The following is a 17,669-nucleotide window of genomic DNA, read 5'->3' as shown; positions in this document are numbered from 1 at the left end:
TGGTAATATCCGAACGAAGAATATCCTCGCGGAACGCAACATCGGCGCGCTCGCAGTGTTTTCGTCGAGCCTCTTCCATGCATCTATATCAGCGACGCAAAGTGCAACTGCATTCCGACAAAAGAGAACACGGTTGTATCCGTAGTGGATTAAGAAGGATTTAATGGAAAAGAAATACGAAAGAGAATCATGAACCGGAGCAAGCCTCATTTATCGGAGTGACAGGTGGCGCAATGTTGATGTATACTGATGATACATTTGAATGACCGTTCTCTGTAAATATATTAGCGTAAGGACTTCCAAGCGAGTGTTACATTTGGAACGTTTTATTACTACCTTATTATCCTGCACCGATCTATTATCCATTTAGCGATAACAATCCACACTCGGTATATTACAGGTCTGTACGTAATCTCTGGAAAAAGTGTAGATTCGGTTCTATTACACGTGTCATCCTTCCATCGAAAGAATCTGTTATATGAAACGGTTTCGTGTTTTCCCAAGTACGTTTCTCTAACGGAACTTGAAATACGTCTAAAAGTTTGTTGGTCAGTCTTGGTATGATCGGATGTAATATTAAACTAGCGACGCGCATGCTTTCAATGGTCAGAAACGAGACAGCTTCGAATTCCATGATCTTGGAAGGAGATCGACGTAACGTCCACGGCTGATGATGACTGAACATCGCATTTGTAGCCCTCAACATATTCATTACACTGTCAACCACATTGCGGTATTGACCTTCCTCGTAAAATCGTTTAGTTTCGTCGCTAAGTTCTTCCAACAGTTTTATATTCTCGATAGCTTCGTCGGACGTTAAGAAACTTTTATAGTTTACTTTATTAGATATTATTCTCTGTGGATTGACACCTCGGCTCAAACATCGATTCAATAAATTCCCGAAAGTATTGGCAAGCTCGGCGTTCAGTACGAATCGAGTTTTTCGTGAACTGTAGTCTGTAAAAACGAGAACAGAAGCATCCATAACCGGGTGAAGATAAAAACACGTTTAAACACATAATAGACGGTATATTGTGCATGTACTTTGCCTTACTTGCATTTGAGTGCGGTACTGCTTCTCGCAAGAGAAAATACCTGAAACCGTCCGTCGTGAATTCATCACTAACGGTAAAGGGCGAAATTACATTTCCCGTAGATTTTGATATTTTCTTATCATCAATGGTCCAATGTCCGTGACAGAAAAGTCTCTTTGGCGGTTCAAGACCGACAGCCATTAGAAATGCTGGCCAATATATGCCGTGAAATTTTAATATATCTTTCCCGACCACCTACATTCACAAACGTTTTTATGATTTCGAAGATCAAGTTTTCAACTGTAAATGCCGAACATTAAACAACAGCATTAACAAACAGAGAAACATTTACGTGAATAGGTGGCCAAAACTGTTTAAACGAGCTGTCCGGATATCCTACCGAGGTCAAATAATTCACTAAAGCATCTAACCATACGTATATTGTATCAGACTCATTGGAAGGCGTACGAATGGCCCATGGCACTCTGTCGATAGGTCTAGAAATACTTAAGTCTTGTAGACCTTGGTCGATCCACGTAAGCAAACTCTTATGGTATATTGCCGGTTTTACTGTATTTTCTAAATACAGTTTTGTATATTAAAATAACGACTTTCTTCAATAAAAACGAATTCAGTAACTCAATTATGTTGTAAATGGATATACCGCTTTTCAGCCAGTGCTTCAAATCATCCTGGAAAGATGAAAGTCGAAATTTATAAGTTTTTTCTTCTGTCCATTCCACTCGATTCTCTGAATTCGCAGTTACACGAATAATATTTCCTACGTCATCCGTTTTCTCTATTACTTCCGATTCCGATACGAATGCTTCATCGGTTACGCTGTACCATCCAGAATATTTTCCCGAGTAAATATATCCGTTTTTATTTAGACAATTCTAAAAGTTATTCACTTTTTATATGCGCTCTCAATACGTAAACAAATCTAAAGTCAATATTCTATTAATTTAGTAACCCAAAAGTGTTGAACAGCCTCCACGTGATCGTTATCGGTAGTCCTAATGAATCGTGAATATCTAATGTTATACAGATCACACATGTCTCTGAAGTGCTTTGAAATTTTATCACAATACTTCAATGTCGGCGTGTTCTTGTCAGATGCAGCCCTTTCAACTTTAGTACCATGCTCATCTGTACCTGTGCTGAGAACTACAGAGTGTCCTAGCATAAAATAAAATCTAGCCATAGCATCTGCAAAAACTGCGCTATAAAGGTGTCCAATGTGAGGCCCTAAAGATGTAGAAAAAAAAATCAGCATCCCTTAATAAAAATACTGAAATCCACAGTTTAAACGACTAACTAGTTATTTTGTATTCACAATTGCATACCATTGTTAACGTAAAATATGGGTGCAGTAATGTATATGCTTTTAGCTGCATTATCAGAAAAATGACTTTTTGGAATGTGCGCCCATGGCATTTGAGTTTTTCCTTTAGAAAATGGGAATGTCCATAAGGATTGGGCATGACATGTGTTTGATTGATGAACTGAAACTAGAATTCACACATGAACTTATAATTAAAATTATTTAAAATGCTATGAATACATATCTAACGTGTTAAACTACTGGAATATAACCACAGTTTTAAATGAATAACATTTTTCACTTTCTTAATAATTTATTTTGACATGTTTATACACAAATTGATATTGTATTCATATAGAATGCAATATAATTACAACATCTATGCATAGATACTCAATTCTTTTTCAGTTCTAACTGTATCGTTTCCAACTGTGCTATGAGATCCATGTGTTTAAATTTATTGGGACTATTAGTGAATGCATCTAATAATTCTAATCTCTTTGGATTATCTGTACTATAATATAGTTGTAATTCATTTGCTAAACATTGAGCTTCTTGTACATCAATACATTTTTTATCAAATTCACCCCGCATAAGCACAATGCTTTTGCTCTCTTGAAGTTCATCATAATAGACCATAGATAAACACTCTGGTGCATTCTCCTTATGTGTCTGATACCACAAAAGTGGTGTCATATGAACTTCAGATCCATGAAACTGAATAACAATAAATTCATATCCGTGTTCTCTGGGTAATGGTAATAAAAATGTAGGATATTGTTTCCCACGTTTAAACATTTTATCAAATTGCTCAGGTGTTAATACTCCCGATATACAATCCTTGTGTTTATGATAATCCTTCCATATATTCATGATCTCTTCCTTAGATTTATCTTGAATCATATCCACTTTCATTATATCATTTAATTGCACTCTTTGTGGTTGAGAATTTTTGTCTAAGCGTGGTTTTGCTTCACTCTGATAAAACTTATATTCTTGTTCTTGTTTCACTTCAATATAATAATGCATAATCAAAAAAAAATTGAAATGCCTGAATTACGCTTAAAACTAAACCATGGTTACTTCTATTCTAAAGTTATTTATTGTTCTTCGAAACAATATACTAACACCTACACATTCAAGTACCCTTACTCTCTGTTATGATAAAATACATAAAGAAAAAATGAAATTTTTACGCAAAACAAATGTACGTAGGATAGATTGTAAGCTCAAATTTGAAAGAAAATGATAATCGACTTATGAAAATGAAATAAAGAGTATTTTAAAAATAAACGTTATTATAAATAGAAAGTATAGGTTATGTACCTTTCTTTTCTTGTAATTTCTTCTCCTGAGATTCGACTCGCTGTAAAAACTCTGCAGGACTGGTTTTCTGAAGTTTTGCTATTTTTTCGGCATACTTGTCAAAAAAAGGATTCTTCTGAAGATCTTCTAAAACTTTTTCAAATCTCCTGTGGCTCATCGCGATGAATCTTTTATTACTGACTCTCAGATTTGTTCGAACGTTTTTCCTAAATGTTGACAGCGACCATAACAACCGTTTTGTATTTCGTAGAAATATTGCCATCTATCATTTATGATTAAATAAAATATTTACTGTAATTGACCATAAAAATATCAGACAACGTTAACTCTTCGCCATGTGCAATTTAGATGTCGCTCAGAACTGTAGAAAATTGTAAACTGCCATAGACGTGTTTCCCTCACAAGGTGTACATGGTAAGTAATTTGTATTGTTTCCCATGCGAATTCGTATCTTTATCCGAAACGATAAACATTCGTACTGCGAAAAATCGTCTGAACACACACCAACGATATTTCACATTAATTTCTAATAAGTGGCACAAGGTTCCGGTATATCAGTACCGTATCTATAGAAAAGGGCAAATGGCTTAAAACACGACGGGACGTTTGACCCATATAATACATACCTTTTCAAAGCTTTCGATACGTACAACGAAAATTATACTTGTTTTCCCTCCATAATACCAACGATCCGTACGAGCGGTTAAAGTTTTCAAGTATTCGAATTTACACAGTCAGTATCTGTCAGTAACAGCATACAATGTAATCTAGATACATGAAATCCTTACGTAAATCTGTACAGTTGTAAGAATTTCGACGCAGTCGTGAAATAATTAGTTTTAGACAGCGATCTCGACGACTTCCTTTTAAATAATAACTGGAATCGAATTGAAACGGTAGATTTTATTGGTAAACGCCACCATGCGAAATATCGTTTGTTTGAGACGCATCCGAGGAAACATCGATACATCCCTGAGGAAAATCTAGTACCGCGAATCCAAGCGAGTCACTTCAATTCCAACGAAATATTGCGACAATTCTAATCCCGCGCCGCGGTGAAAGAAAATTTCTCTCAATTATTAAACCAGAAGATTTCCGGTTAACCGGATCGAATGGAAATTTCGATAAGTCGGCGGCAATCGGTGGATAAGGACTCTAATTTGAACGCGATCCGTCGTGACGCATCGTTTCCGCAACGTCAGTTGCTCTCGTGTTTCTAGCGAAAGGGAAAATGTCGGCGTGTTAGTGGGGTTTTGTTGTGCCAGCCAGAGAGTGCGACTTTTTGGCTACGGGGTTTCATATGCATATTTTTTAACGGGAAGTAGATCCACCTATCGGTACTGTTCCGAGAAGGCACAACCATTCTCGCGTTTGCCAGTAAATGGCGTATATACCCTACCAGGTACGCTCAGTACTTTAAATCAGGTTTGAGTCCGACGTGAGCCAAGTCGCAGAGGTCCGCCGTCGGTTGTAGCGGGAGGGAGGACAGAAATTGGGAAGCCAAGAGTAATATGTCGTTGCAGTTGGCGATGTCAGTAGCAAAAAATGATTTTATCGTGGGTAGCAAGTACAGGCTGGTGAGGAAGATTGGCTCAGGATCCTTCGGCGACATATACCTCGGCATCAACATCTCTAATGGCGAGGTAAGGTGTACCGTTTCGTGCGGGACGAGCTGTTCTAGCACACGTTTCCCACTTCCCGTTTCACCGTTTCTTTTTCTCTTTCCCGAAACTATCATTTCAACGGGTACGCCGTTCATGTGTACAACACGAACAAAGCTTTTTCTATTATTCTTGCTAAACTTTCTCCGAAATATGTTTTCCACGATATTATCTTTTCGCTTGTAAAAATCATTTCGCTGTCTTTTCCGCCGTTTCAAAAATCCACAACACACTGGGAATTTATGTTCCACGATCAAATTCCGTGTATTCAATCATCCCCTTTGTTTAAATCCATTTATCAAATTTTACGCGATACTGTTAACTTCTGCGTATAAAAAAGTTATTGTTTCGAACATTCTTTACGCGAGATAATCGCCGCTTAAAAATCTGTGTTTGTGGTGTTCCCATCAAAATATTTATTCTGATCATTGTATAGTGACTGAAATTTATGTTTGTATTGTTACAACCTTTCCATTGTGTGCAACAGTCGTATACAGGCATTGCCTGCATAAAAAATGCATATGATAAAGTTCTTATTTTATATATGATTTCATAAGTTATAAATAAATTATAATAGTCTATATTAGTAATCTATAATATATTATCTACTAATAAAGAAAATTGGAATCATTAAATGTATGGAAATATGATTTTTTCATACATGCAACTGTGTCTGTAAGAAATGATATTACTAGGAAGTTGCTGTTAAGTTGGAAAACACGCGTGCTAGACATCCACAACTCTTGTATGAGTCGAAGTTGTATAAAATTTTACACGGCGGAGTAGGCATACCTCACATACGTTGGTAATTTCTACTTTTATATACTTTGTTACTTTATGTTTTATATTCAATGTGGGCAGATTTCATAAAAAACTATTGTTTCATTTGAAATGTAGGTATGGACAAGAACGGGACTATAATGTACTTGTTATGGACCTTTTGGGTCCATCTCTCGAAGACCTTTTTACGTTCTGCTCAAGGAGGTTTACAATTAAAACAGTTTTAATGTTGGCAGATCAAATGATTGGTAGGATCGAATATGTTCACTGCAAACATTTTATCCACAGAGATATTAAACCAGACAATTTTTTAATGGGTATTGGTCGTCATTGTAACAAGGTATTTTTTAAGTTACAATAGTTATCGTCCTTGTTCTGTATGTAAACGTTTACCAAAGACTAATGGTAAGAATCTGTAAAATTCCAGCTGTTTCTTATTGATTTTGGATTAGCTAAAAAATTTAGAGATAGTCGCACAAGAATGCATATAATATATCGGGAAGATAAAAATTTGACAGGAACAGCAAGGTATGCTTCGATCAATGCACACCTTGGAATAGAACAGAGTCGTCGTGATGACATGGAATCCCTTGGCTATGTGCTTATGTATTTTAATCGTGGATCTTTACCCTGGCAAGGGCTCAAAGCTGCCACGAAAAAGCAGAAATATGAGAAAATAAGTGAAAAAAAGATGTCCACGCCAGTAGAAGTTTTATGTAAAGTAAGTTTTTGTTTGTGCATTGACCATTTCATATTTTCTCGCTTAAGAATGTAATGAAACATTTATAAGTTAATCTTCCGAACTTTCCGTTCATAGGGATTCCCTGCAGAGTTCGCCATGTATTTAAACTACACTCGGGGTTTACGTTTCGAGGAAAGTCCAGATTATATGTATCTTCGCCAACTTTTCCGTATACTTTTCCGTACGTTAAATCATCAGTATGATTACACGTTCGATTGGACAATGCTAAAACAAAAGACATCACTTGCCACTACTCTCGGAGTAGCTACGGGAGGATTAGGTGTAACACCTCAGGCTGCTCAAGGGCAAGGGCAAGCCCTTGGTCAGACTCCTGCTAAGGCCAATGATCAATCAGGTGCTTATTCTTATATTAAAAATGATACGAATCACGATGCCCCAACGTATTTCCTGATAGAAGATTGTTAATTTGAAAATATCTCAGCAATTATTCATTGTAAGTCCCACTTTGTGTAACACTCTTGTACCTTCCGTTAAAAAAACCGAAGGTGACCCTAATACCTTGCTAAAAAGTAAGGTGATAAAAAGTAAGGATAAAAAACAGATTAGAGCACTGTATGTCTCCCTAGATACCATGCAACTTTTGTTTGAAACCTTTTTTTCGTACAAAGAATAACTCAGAAGTTATTGTAAGTCGTCATGTTAGGAGATTCACTCTGTATGTAAACATGCTACTATGCTGTTGCTATTTAAGGGGGTCTTGCAAACATGTAATGTTATTTTAAGCATGTTATAATACATCCTATTAATATAAAATTCATGTTCTGTTATAGGAGCACGTTAAGACTACAATCATATGTCGTTACATCAATCCTATTTGCAGTCGATAGTGTCCAAGATCAGGTACACGACGTCGTACGAAATACCATGAAAGAGTTAAATCAATCAATCCTTTAAGTTTATACGAAGAAGGAGTTTTGCGATTACTAGCGTATCGTACACAGTAAAGAACAATGCCACGGATACACGTTTCTGAATTCACTTCTGAACAGTGAAAACTTCAGTGTATTCTCAGTGCTTAGAGTTTTGGTTGATCCACCTCTTTGGGCTTAAAATCCGAGTGAGATCAGCCAGGGGTGGCTTGTTCTTATTTTGTTATTACCTATTTAATTCACCGTTGAAAATATTTGAAATAAAGATTTTGATGCCCCGAGGAACTCTGTAAGGGAGTACACATAATAGTGTTGTAACGTGTGATTTCATCGAAAATTCGACACATCATTTTCATAGAAAGAAAGAGAGCATTTCGATCAGTCTTAAATATTCGGGGTTATCAATTGAATAAACCATATGAAATTTTATATCTATTCTGCAAATAGAAAGGGAATATGTGAAAATGTGTGTGTATGTGTGTGTGTGTGTGTGTGGGTGTGTGAGTGACTATGTGAAACTATGCAAGAGAGTATATAAATAACTGTACTGAGAGTGATAAGTATAGTTTGTTGCTTCCCGATTTTTGTTTCAATCTCAGTACAATATAGTATATATATATATATACTAATTATATATATATACATAATGTGTGCATCTTTGAGAGAGAAATGTTAATAATGTTTTTCTTACATAAGCTACATATTTGTCAACAGTATCAAAAATCTCCTTTTGATATTATTGACTCCGATAACATTTTTTTTAATATAAATATATATAACGTACACATAGACGCATACATGCGTACATGTGAATAAGTGACAGTAACATGGAAGTAAATACTGGCGAATAATATTAAAATATGTTAATATTAAGGCAGCAATTTAACTTTTAAATACATCGTATAAATCATGGAATCGAACAAATTTCTCAGTGATTTTGTCCTGATAAATATCTCTTCTTACTCTCTTTCTTTCTGTGAGTGTATTTAGTCGATTACTATAAACAAAAATTGAATAGACTTTTTTTTGTACTGGAAATGGATTACAGAATTATTTTTTAGTCTAGAATAGCTAGAATTGCGATTGAGAACTAATTCTGTAACCAGATTCAGCCAAAGGACTTCTTCCGTATAGTTTTAATGGCAGAGACTGTGCAATGGTATTTTTCGTGCTATTGCTTCGATGTTAAGTTTATAAAGCGTGACTTAGGAAACCTTAATCGATCAGTTAATCGATTGTTAATGTGTATAAGGAGTCGTCAAATGCAAAGTCACGTAACATACACCGATTTGAAGGAGTTCATGAAGACTCGCTTCTATCATTGGAAATTTTCGTTCACATTAACCATACTAGTTACGTCAATATTCACAATCAACTCATTCATTGTATAATCAATCATTATTAAGTTATCTTGTCCTTTTTCTGTGGAAACATTCTAAAGAAAACGTCCGGTCATCTTTAGTGAAATTTGATACAAAGATGAGCATGACTGGATTTTATGTTTATTATTGTATTGTGAATGGACAACACACGTTTATGAATTTTTTGAACATAGATTGAAAGAAGGAGATATAAGCATAAGTGAATGTATGGTTAATTATTCTTATTATTATTTTTATTAATATTACTACTACTACTACTACTACTACTACTACTACTACTACTGCTACTACTACTACTACTACTACTACTACACTACACTACACTACACTACTACTGCTACTGATACTGATACTGCTACTACTACTACTGTTACTGCTACTACTACTACTACTACTGTTACTGCTACTATTACTACTACTATCACCACCACCAACACCAACACTACTACTACTACTACTACTACTACTACTACTACTACTGCTACCACTACTACCACTACTACTATTACTACTACTACTACTACTTCTACTACTATTACTACTACTACTTCTACTACTACAACTACTACAACTACTACTACTATTACTACTATTACTACTACCACTACCACTACTACTACCACTACTACTACTATTACTATTATTATTATTATTGCAAAAGAGGGAAATGAAGAAATACAAAACGAATGAGTAAAAATGTGTATTACCATGCAGCGAGAATGAGTGAACAAGTAAGTTAATGAATAATTATATATGCACTTACTATTTGGTATGTGTATATGTATATATACAGATAACGCTACATGTGTATATACATATATACATGTGTGTATTTATAATAAAATTGTGACACTAATTAAGGCATACGTTATTTCATAAATAATGAAAAATACGTCAACAGTTTATTGCTCCTTTTATCGCTGTAAATAAAAAATGAAACATTGTATTATATCCTCTATTTCATTAAGTGTCAATTTTTATGGCAATATGAAATTATTACCATTCCCTAGAATGATAATAATACATTGTTCAAAGTAAACGATATAACTATTCCCGGAGATTACAGTTTCTATGCTACGATATTCTCAATACGAGGGATATATGTAAACGATATTTATGTAAATATTTTTAAGCCGTGTATTTGACAATTCGTAAAAGATATTATACAAAAGCCGAAAAGGCGCTAAACGTTACTGTTAATAATGAGAATATTCAAATTTATAAAACAACAAAATGCTGCAGCTCATCAGCGGCGATGCACCAGTCATCGTGCTGTAGCCAATCGGAAATAAATAAATTCGCACGCTCCAAAGTTACGTTATCGCTAGATTTAATTGTCCCCTTCTTCGAATGCAAAAAAAAACTCAACTGTCTGCTCTTCGTATATAAAATAGATCGAGTGTGTTTACGAGTGCGTCAGAATATTATGATGATCTACCATTTAGTATTCCTGCCGTAGAATATTCTGCTACACCGAATATATAAATACGAAATTAATAGCATAATAATGAATGAATTTTCCTAAGTTCTTGAGTTCCTACGTTAACGGTGAGCACTTGTTCTGGACCGTTATGAGGAATCGAGACTTCGGCGGCAAACAATTGATTTTCCTGCATCGCTGCAGCCATTTCGCGATTTGGAAACACCGCAAAGTTAGCTTCAGCCATTCCACCTGTCGTTCTCTTCACCACTTCCTCGCGGACTTCGCCCTATAAACAAGAATTGTATCGTCTGTATCAGGATTCTACCGGGGCAGCATGTAACGTAACTTACCATTAATTGATCTACACGATCCTTCAATTCTCTTGTAATCATTTGACGCTGTTGCAACTGATAAATTCGCGATGCTTTCTCCAACAACATCGGGCCTTCCGCGTCCAATGCTTTTTTCCGTCTCAAATCGGGAACAGTGAGGAACGTCATAGCTTGCTTAACGTCCTGCGTACCGAAAGGGATTTTCATTGGACGTGGGTAAATAAATGAAAATTACTAATACGCGGCAATCATAAATTTTGAAACTTACTTTAGTGAGAGAGCTGGTTTTCTTCATTAGTTCCTGTATCTTTGGATCAGTCGGTCCTGGTTTCGGAACGGGTGTTATCGAATCTAAATGTTCTAACTTCTCGCGCAACGCGTCGGACATTAACTTCTTCTTTTGCTGATTTTCACTGTTCAGCGCTTCCTTGAGTGCACTTATCTCTTGTATCAAGAATTTATTGTCCATCAATTGAATTCCAGACGTCATTGTGCTACTTCCAGACATATTATCCGACCCGGACGCGGACATCATAGTCTTCTTTCCAATAGATTTTAATTTTTCCTTGAGCTGACCTCTTTCCGTTTCCAAACTGTCGATATCCGTCTGAAGATGGTCCATCGTCTCTTCAAATTCTTTCTCCTTTCGTCTCAGTTGATTCTGAGCCTCCTCCAATTTCCTCTTCAACTTCTCTACGTTCAGTTCGTGCTCGTGCTGCTGCGTCGCGAGCTTCTTTTCCACGACATCTTTTCTTAAAATCATCTCGCACAATTCATTTTGTTTCTCCCTCAATGCCAATTTTGCTTCGCGTATATCGCTGTCTCTCGTCGCCAATTTTCCTTTGAGCACCTTGGTCTCTTCGGCTTCTTTTCTCGCTGTCTGCGCCCTTACTGTAATAGGCATCACGGATTCATTGTTTGCCCCTTGCTCTTGTTGCTGGGACAAGTGTCCACTTATAGCCAGTTCGTTCTCGCATTCGGCCATTTTTTGTGCCAAGTTGGCTGCCAATTGCTGAATAGCCGTTAAGCTTCCTTTGATCGTAGCTACAGGCCCTATGTCTTCTGCGTCGTATACTTTCTCGCACGCCACAGACGCCATCTCCTTTAGTTTGTCAGTACTGAGCCCATTATCCAAATCTGCATTCGATATAATCGCCTGTACGGCTGTTTTCAGCAATGCCTGGAACGTTTTCACAATCTTCACGGCATGCTGATAACAAGCGAACATCTGTTCGCTGGAATCTTTATCTAGCCCTAAGTTACACTGCGCGGAATGAAGCGTAGAAGCATGATCGGTCAGCACGCGTCTTCTGGCCGATTTCAGGTGTTGCTGTATCACTTCGCACGTCGTTTCCGCGTGCTGACAGAGGAGGCCTATGTCGCCGCCGTCTCCTTGAATTAACGCCTTAATGGCCGTGGCATCGGTGGTGATAGCGTCGCAACAACTCTCGAGCATTCTTGTACCGCTGACCACCATGCGTCCTTGGTTAATGGTTTCTCCGAATAAAACGGAGAACATGGTACAGAAGTAGCCACAACATTTCTCGATCGCCTCCATTGGCACATTTTCATCCAGCTGATCCCTTTTAGCCAATTCTATCAGAGAATCCAAAGACTTCTCTTGTGCGGCCATTTCCGGATAAGCCGCGCCAGCTTTAAGCAACATGCTGGGAGTACAAACGCTTAGAGCTGACTCAAAGCAACCGAGGAACGTTTGCAACGCGTACATGTACGAACAAAGATGCGATCTGAATGTATACTGCGCTACCGAATGACCCTTCAATATGGCCGTTCTGTCGATCTTGTCTAACGACCTGTACTTGTCCCGCAACTGCGATATAATTATCTCGGTCTTCTGTATTATCCTGGGTATAAGTAAAAGCGTTAGAATAGCGTCGTGGTCCCCGCCACGCGCTAAGAACGCCGGAGGCATGAAGGACAATAAATAGGCCACGTGATTTCGAGATTCGTCAGCCTCCAACCGCCGTAATTCGAGATCAACGGCTTTCGTCTGTGCGCGTGTTTCAGCAAACGTTTTCTGGAAGTCTAAAATTTCTGCCAACTGTTGTTCCGCGCCGCCTATTCCGGGCTTCGAGGTTTCCGTCGATTGGACACGTTGTTGCAACTGCAAGCACTGGTCTTGCAACTGATGAGTGAGATCCCGGAACTTCGTGATCGTCAGTTCACGATCCGCTAACGTCTCCAAAGCTGCATCGCGATGACGATAAGCGTCGCGAGCAGCTCCAAGTGCCAAGTCCAATTCTTCTCGCAATTCTAACTCCAATTCTTTCGACGATTCAGCAAGTTGATCGGACATATCCTGAAAGAGATGTCACCTTTAGCTTTTCGGCTCTTGGAATACTGTTAAAAAGCCATACCTGTAATGCTTCAAGATCTGCTACAGCTTCCTCCAATTCTGCGACTTTCTCTTCTAAAGCCATTTTCTTCTCGCCAAGCACTTCAACCATTTCTTCGGCACCTAGCGCGGCATCAACCTGTTCGACGATAGATATTTCATATCACGGTATCGATACGAATTAAGAAATCCCCTAACCTGTTCTTGCAAGTCTGCTATCTGGTGTTCCATTTCTTCTACTCGTACAGAGAGTTTCTCTTTTGTGCGTCCCAGTTCTAATATTTCCGACTTCTTTTGATCTAAATCCTTTTGAAGTTTCTGGAATTCGTGCTTCTCGTGAGCAGACAGATCACGCATTCTAACCAGAGTTTCCCGCAATCTGTTGTTCTGTTGTTCTAATTGTTTGATCTCGTAGCTTGTAGTTCCCGTGGTCGGACCACCTCCTGCAGCCTATAATCATTAGTGAAGATCAACGTGGATTTCCACAGCATGATCCGATACGTTTAAAGTAACAGTTGTATTTAAAACACTTTACTCTCTCGGACATTTCTGTTCGTAATATTTCCAAGTCTAATGTTTGTTCCTCTAATTTCTCCTTTAGTTGTTCTAATTCAATCTGTAACGTTTCAGCTTTCTCTTCGGCCATTTCTTTATCTAGTGTAGCCATTTCTACAGTCTCAGCGAGATCCGACATTTCTTCTTGAAATTGTTCTCGAGCCGCGTGTGCTTCCCTCGCTTCTTGGCGAGCTCGTTGGAGTTCCCTTTGAAGACTGGCCTTAGATTATACGAAAAAAAAAATGTTATTTCGTAAATGGTTAACGCGTACACGAAACTTGCAATAGAAATTAATATCTAGTTTTCATTACTTGGCTCTCCATAACTTTTGCTTTAAATTCAATGAGCTGTTCAAGTTGAAGCTTCGTTTTTTCAAAGTCTTTCATTCGTTCTTTGTCTTGTATTCTCTTCACCCGTAAGGTATCCATTTTTTCAGTGAGATCTCGAACCTTTAACAATACACGTTAGATTACTCGTTTAATAAGTCAATAAACTGGAAACCAATGAAACCCATTTTTTAAAAGCAGCTTACTTGAGATTTCAAATTTTCATTCTCTTGTTGAAGCTGCAAATGTGTCAGTTTCTCTTCCACCACACTTGCAGCCGCCGCAGAACCTGCCATTACTTGGCCAGGAACAAATTGTGGTTTCAGAGTCTCTACAAAACCTGTCTGAATTTCAAACAAACCACAAATGAGGATGTTAATTAACGTAAACCGGGTGTTTTTTTAATTATCGCATCGAAAGAAAGCATATTTTGCTGAAGAGCTTCTTCAAGTCCTTCCATATTGCTGGTATATCCTAAAATATTTCATTTCAACGGAACGCTTTATGAATGACGCAAATAAAGATAAAATTTTGTATCTGCGGTAATGAAAAAAACACCCTGTACTTCCTGTACAAAAATATTATGTTTTAGAAGAATGTTGTTTTTGTATGTACATTCAATAGAATTAGTCTATTTCAAAGTGATTAATGAGATTAATTGTAATAAACGACACCAACAAGCTACACCGAATACTCTATTAGTTCTAACAAGTGTAGGAAGATTCAGTCAATGAGTTGAATTGTGTTATATGATATTGAAATTTGCAATAGGTATAATACCAACTAAGTAAACTATCGTATCCTAACCATTTATATAAGTATTAACTGCATTTATACCAGGGATATCTAATTTCTGGTCAGTGATAAAAACAGAAGAGTTTCAAGTAGTAGTACACCTTTATACCGCAATGCTGTTAAGTGCATATTTGTAAAGAAGTTGTTATTATCACCTCTATAATATGACTGCAAGGGGAATTCAGCATCTAATTGTTAAAAAAAAAATAAAGAAGAGGCAACTATCTATCTGAATACCCCTTCCTCTTGAAAGTTTTAGGCTATCAAGCATCACAGAACTGAATTAACAAAGCAGATGCTTAACGCAACAGTGAATATGGTGGAGGATAAATTAATTCCATAATCCATTAAGAACAGGTAAACCCATCAAAGTGCAATGATGCTGCTAGTTGTTATGAAGTCATGTGTTACAATGCTTATGATCAACAAACAACTAATATGAGAGAGTTTAAGGTCAAATGAGAAAAATTTAGATATTACAATTAATGAGTATTAATTACATTATTGTGATCATCTTGGGCCTTTGGCTTTTTGCCGGGAGGCGAGCTCGTGCTAGGGGACTTCTGAAACACGTACGTGCATTCCCATATGAATCATTCTGTGCCAAAGGATTTGTCTAACATCTTCTCAAATTTTACAGTTTACTTTTTTTGTTACTTTACTAAATATTTCCAAGAATCTCTCTGGCAATGAAACACATGCACTGGGAGGTATTTGTTATAAGATTACCACGTCACAGATTAAGATTCTTTAAATGTATAATAACAAACTGTGAGTTACTTTGAATAGCCTGGAGATTCGAAGATAACAAAACCAATGACTTCCTGTTAATCGATTACAATAATTTTGGATGTGTACATATATTTTTTTATTTCACTGAGAACACTATATCGTATATTCATGCCTTGTTGATTCCTCAAAATAATCCATTGATTGTGTTTACATAAATAAATGGTACATCAACTTATCATATTTGCCACTGTGGAAATAATCATTTTTGAAACAGGAAGACAATACCTCGATAAATGAAGCTCTTTTGGTAGAGGTTGGTGCTGGTATAAGTGACTCTCCACCATCTTTGCGTTCATGTTGTGATCCAGATAAACTTTCTGTACTTGGAGCACTTAAAAGTGTTCTACTTCCAGCCAATGATAATCGTGAACTGCAAAAATAGTGTTTCCGTAAATTACTTGTAGAAGAAATTCAAACGACAACAATATCAACATAATACGATATAAGATTTCATAGTAGTGCCATTAGTGATATCTTCTTGCATCTAAATTACATGAATTTTAAAAGCTTGTATAACAAAAAGAAATTAAAAATACAACTTAGACATTACCACTAAATACATTGATTATACTTTTATCATTACTTAATATTGACTTTTTGTGAAAAATATATTTATATGCATGTGTATGTATGTTTATACACATGTTGTACCTTTAAGTATATTTATTGTAACATTGTCTCACAAATAAAAAATAACAAGCCAACTGCAACTCTCAAATATATTATTGTATCTCTTTATATACTGCTGCATTTAATTATGAATATGCATTTGCAACATATTTACAATATTTTAAATGTTAATAATTTATAATACAATAGTAAATCTACAATAGAGGAAGCTTATGACTGTGATGATGTACAAAATCATTGAAGTTTAGATAAGCAATCAAAATTTTGCTGTTTGCACACACAAAAGCATTTAAACAAAATGCTGAGACACACATCTCTCAATGATCGATTTACATAAAGTCTTACCCAGAAAGCTTGTCAGATTGCTGCCGGGTAACATGCGCAAGAGATGTTTTTCTCCGTACTCTTTTATGACCAGCGTATGAATTTTAAGAATCTATTAATTATACTTGCCTAATTAAACCTATTTCTTTTTTCAAATAATTATTGTTGATATAGGAGATATTAGAGTAATATTAAGCATGTCATTATTTCAAATTCAAATGTTACGGTAACATTTAATGAAATAAACACTTACGCAGTGGGTTCATTCCTTCGAGGTGTACTAACGATAGCATGAAATTTATGACAACAAAAGATTAATCATGATTACAGAAAATATGAAAATGATTTTTCTAATAAATATAATACATAACAATACATGTATTGTAAATTACAAAGACAGAACATACCTATTTAACCTACTTCTAGCTCTTGCAACACTAGCCTCATCCGGAGTTGTAGCACTGCTACCAGCTGATGATGGACTAACAGGTTCTGTTCTATTACCTGTTTCATCCAATAAAACAAGTTGAGACTGTCGTACAAACATTCCATGGTTTTCAGGGCACTAATATAGGAAACATGGGAAAAGTATCATATTATGTTTCAACTTTCCACATAGTGTAACCCTATTAAAATTGATATCCGTGAATCGCGGAACATACCTTAAAATATGATTGACCCTTAATAGTGCCGTTATTTTTTCCTTTTGGCTCATCGAGTATAACTCCAATCCATTTTCCCGAAGCAAAATTTGGATGACCAATATAAGCAATTACTCCTTGACAGTCCTTGCCAGGGACCTCAACCCGTTGTCCGATTTTGTACGACATTTCGACTGTAGTGAAGTGTTACAAACGATTTTCTATAAACACGTTCATTAGTTCATCTATCCTACGAACAGTTTCTTAAAATATTTCTTGAATGTTACACATTTCTTTCCTTTTACAGAAACGTTCTATATACTAGCAACTGAAACTACTGTCAGCATACGTTACAA

General features: G+C 36.5%; 3 protein-coding genes across 11 annotated transcripts; 1 reads left to right on the top strand and 2 right to left on the bottom strand.

Moving 5' to 3' along the window:
* Positions 1-126: 126 nt before the first annotated feature.
* MetRS-m (Methionyl-tRNA synthetase, mitochondrial) lies at positions 127-4,485 on the bottom strand. Of its 3 annotated transcripts, XM_031991524.2 has the most exons (10): positions 4,335-4,485; positions 3,977-4,250; positions 3,685-3,890; positions 2,381-2,545; positions 2,008-2,282; positions 1,699-1,930; positions 1,387-1,613; positions 1,055-1,289; positions 337-957; positions 127-273 (listed from the first exon to the last, which is right to left on the bottom strand). In XM_031991524.2, the coding sequence occupies exons 3-9, from the start codon at positions 3,839-3,841 to the stop codon at positions 395-397; spliced, it is 1,854 nt and encodes a 617-aa protein (XP_031847384.1). In that variant the 5' UTR covers positions 3,842-3,890; positions 3,977-4,250; positions 4,335-4,485; the 3' UTR covers positions 127-273; positions 337-394. The 3 variants fall into 3 exon arrangements, with proteins under 3 accessions (XP_031847384.1, XP_031847383.1, XP_031847382.1); XM_031991523.2 differs by lacking the exons at positions 3,977-4,250; positions 4,335-4,485 and having other exon boundaries at positions 2,008-2,050; positions 2,126-2,282; positions 3,685-3,946; XM_031991522.2 differs by lacking the exons at positions 3,977-4,250; positions 4,335-4,485 and having other exon boundaries at positions 3,685-3,946.
* On the top strand, positions 3,952-10,455 carry LOC116433444 (casein kinase I). 3 transcript variants are annotated; one of them, XM_031991539.2, is made up of 7 exons: positions 3,952-4,098; positions 5,208-5,327; positions 6,041-6,150; positions 6,243-6,465; positions 6,553-6,846; positions 6,943-7,321; positions 7,659-10,455. In XM_031991539.2, the coding sequence occupies exons 1-6, from the start codon at positions 4,096-4,098 to the stop codon at positions 7,291-7,293; spliced, it is 1,101 nt and encodes a 366-aa protein (XP_031847399.1). In that variant the 5' UTR covers positions 3,952-4,095; the 3' UTR covers positions 7,294-7,321; positions 7,659-10,455. The 3 variants fall into 3 exon arrangements, with proteins under 3 accessions (XP_031847399.1, XP_031847400.1, XP_031847398.1); XM_031991540.2 differs by lacking the exon at positions 3,952-4,098 and adding an exon at positions 4,840-5,086 and having other exon boundaries at positions 6,943-7,222; XM_031991538.2 differs by lacking the exon at positions 3,952-4,098 and adding an exon at positions 4,840-5,086.
* DCTN1-p150 (dynactin subunit 1) lies at positions 10,263-17,502 on the bottom strand. Of its 5 annotated transcripts, XM_031991516.2 has the most exons (14): positions 17,335-17,502; positions 17,080-17,237; positions 16,926-16,952; positions 16,694-16,753; positions 15,944-16,088; positions 15,427-15,489; positions 14,338-14,475; positions 14,117-14,254; positions 13,786-14,025; positions 13,449-13,700; positions 13,273-13,389; positions 11,163-13,214; positions 10,913-11,077; positions 10,263-10,848 (listed from the first exon to the last, which is right to left on the bottom strand). In XM_031991516.2, the coding sequence occupies exons 1-14, from the start codon at positions 17,500-17,502 to the stop codon at positions 10,633-10,635; spliced, it is 3,939 nt and encodes a 1,312-aa protein (XP_031847376.1). In that variant the 3' UTR covers positions 10,263-10,632. The 5 variants fall into 5 exon arrangements, with proteins under 5 accessions (XP_031847376.1, XP_031847378.1, XP_031847377.1 ...); XM_031991518.2 differs by lacking the exon at positions 15,427-15,489; XM_031991517.2 differs by lacking the exon at positions 16,694-16,753.
* Positions 17,503-17,669: the final 167 nt, after the last annotated feature.

The sequence above is a fragment of the Nomia melanderi genome, chromosome 13, assembly GCF_051020985.1.
Source record: "Nomia melanderi isolate GNS246 chromosome 13, iyNomMela1, whole genome shotgun sequence".
Classification (NCBI taxonomy): domain Eukaryota; kingdom Metazoa; phylum Arthropoda; class Insecta; order Hymenoptera; family Halictidae; genus Nomia; species Nomia melanderi.
Note: the sequence above shows the minus strand (reverse complement) of the source record. Positions and strands in the feature narration are given on the sequence as shown.

Excerpts from the sequence above, each read along its gene's own strand:
- LOC116433444 (XM_031991538.2), top strand. The coding sequence starts at position 5,066 with ATGGCGTATATACCCTACCAG. Across the intron at positions 5,087-5,207 it reads TGGCGTATATACCCTACCAG|TTGGCGATGTCAGTAGCAAA; the intron begins GTACGCTCAGTA and ends ATGTCGTTGCAG. Across the intron at positions 6,151-6,242 it reads GGCATACCTCACATACGTTG|GTATGGACAAGAACGGGACT; the intron begins GTAATTTCTACT and ends TTTGAAATGTAG.
- DCTN1-p150 (XM_031991516.2), bottom strand. The coding sequence starts at position 17,502 with ATGTCGTACAAAATCGGACAACGGGTTGAGGTCCCTGGCAAGGACTGT. Across the intron at positions 16,754-16,925 it reads CGAAGGAATGAACCCACTGC|AGTACGGAGAAAAACATCTC; the intron begins GTAAGTGTTTAT and ends TGGTCATAAAAG. Across the intron at positions 15,490-15,943 it reads AAAGAGCTTCATTTATCGAG|AAGTCCCCTAGCACGAGCTC; the intron begins GTATTGTCTTCC and ends TACGTGTTTCAG.
- MetRS-m (XM_031991522.2), bottom strand. The coding sequence starts at position 3,946 with ATGGCAATATTTCTACGAAATACAAAACGGTTGTTATGGTCGCTGTCA. Across the intron at positions 1,290-1,386 it reads AGTTTTGGCCACCTATTCAC|GTGGTCGGGAAAGATATATT; the intron begins GTAAATGTTTCT and ends TTGTGAATGTAG. Across the intron at positions 958-1,054 it reads AGTACCGCACTCAAATGCAA|ACTACAGTTCACGAAAAACT; the intron begins GTAAGGCAAAGT and ends TCGTTTTTACAG.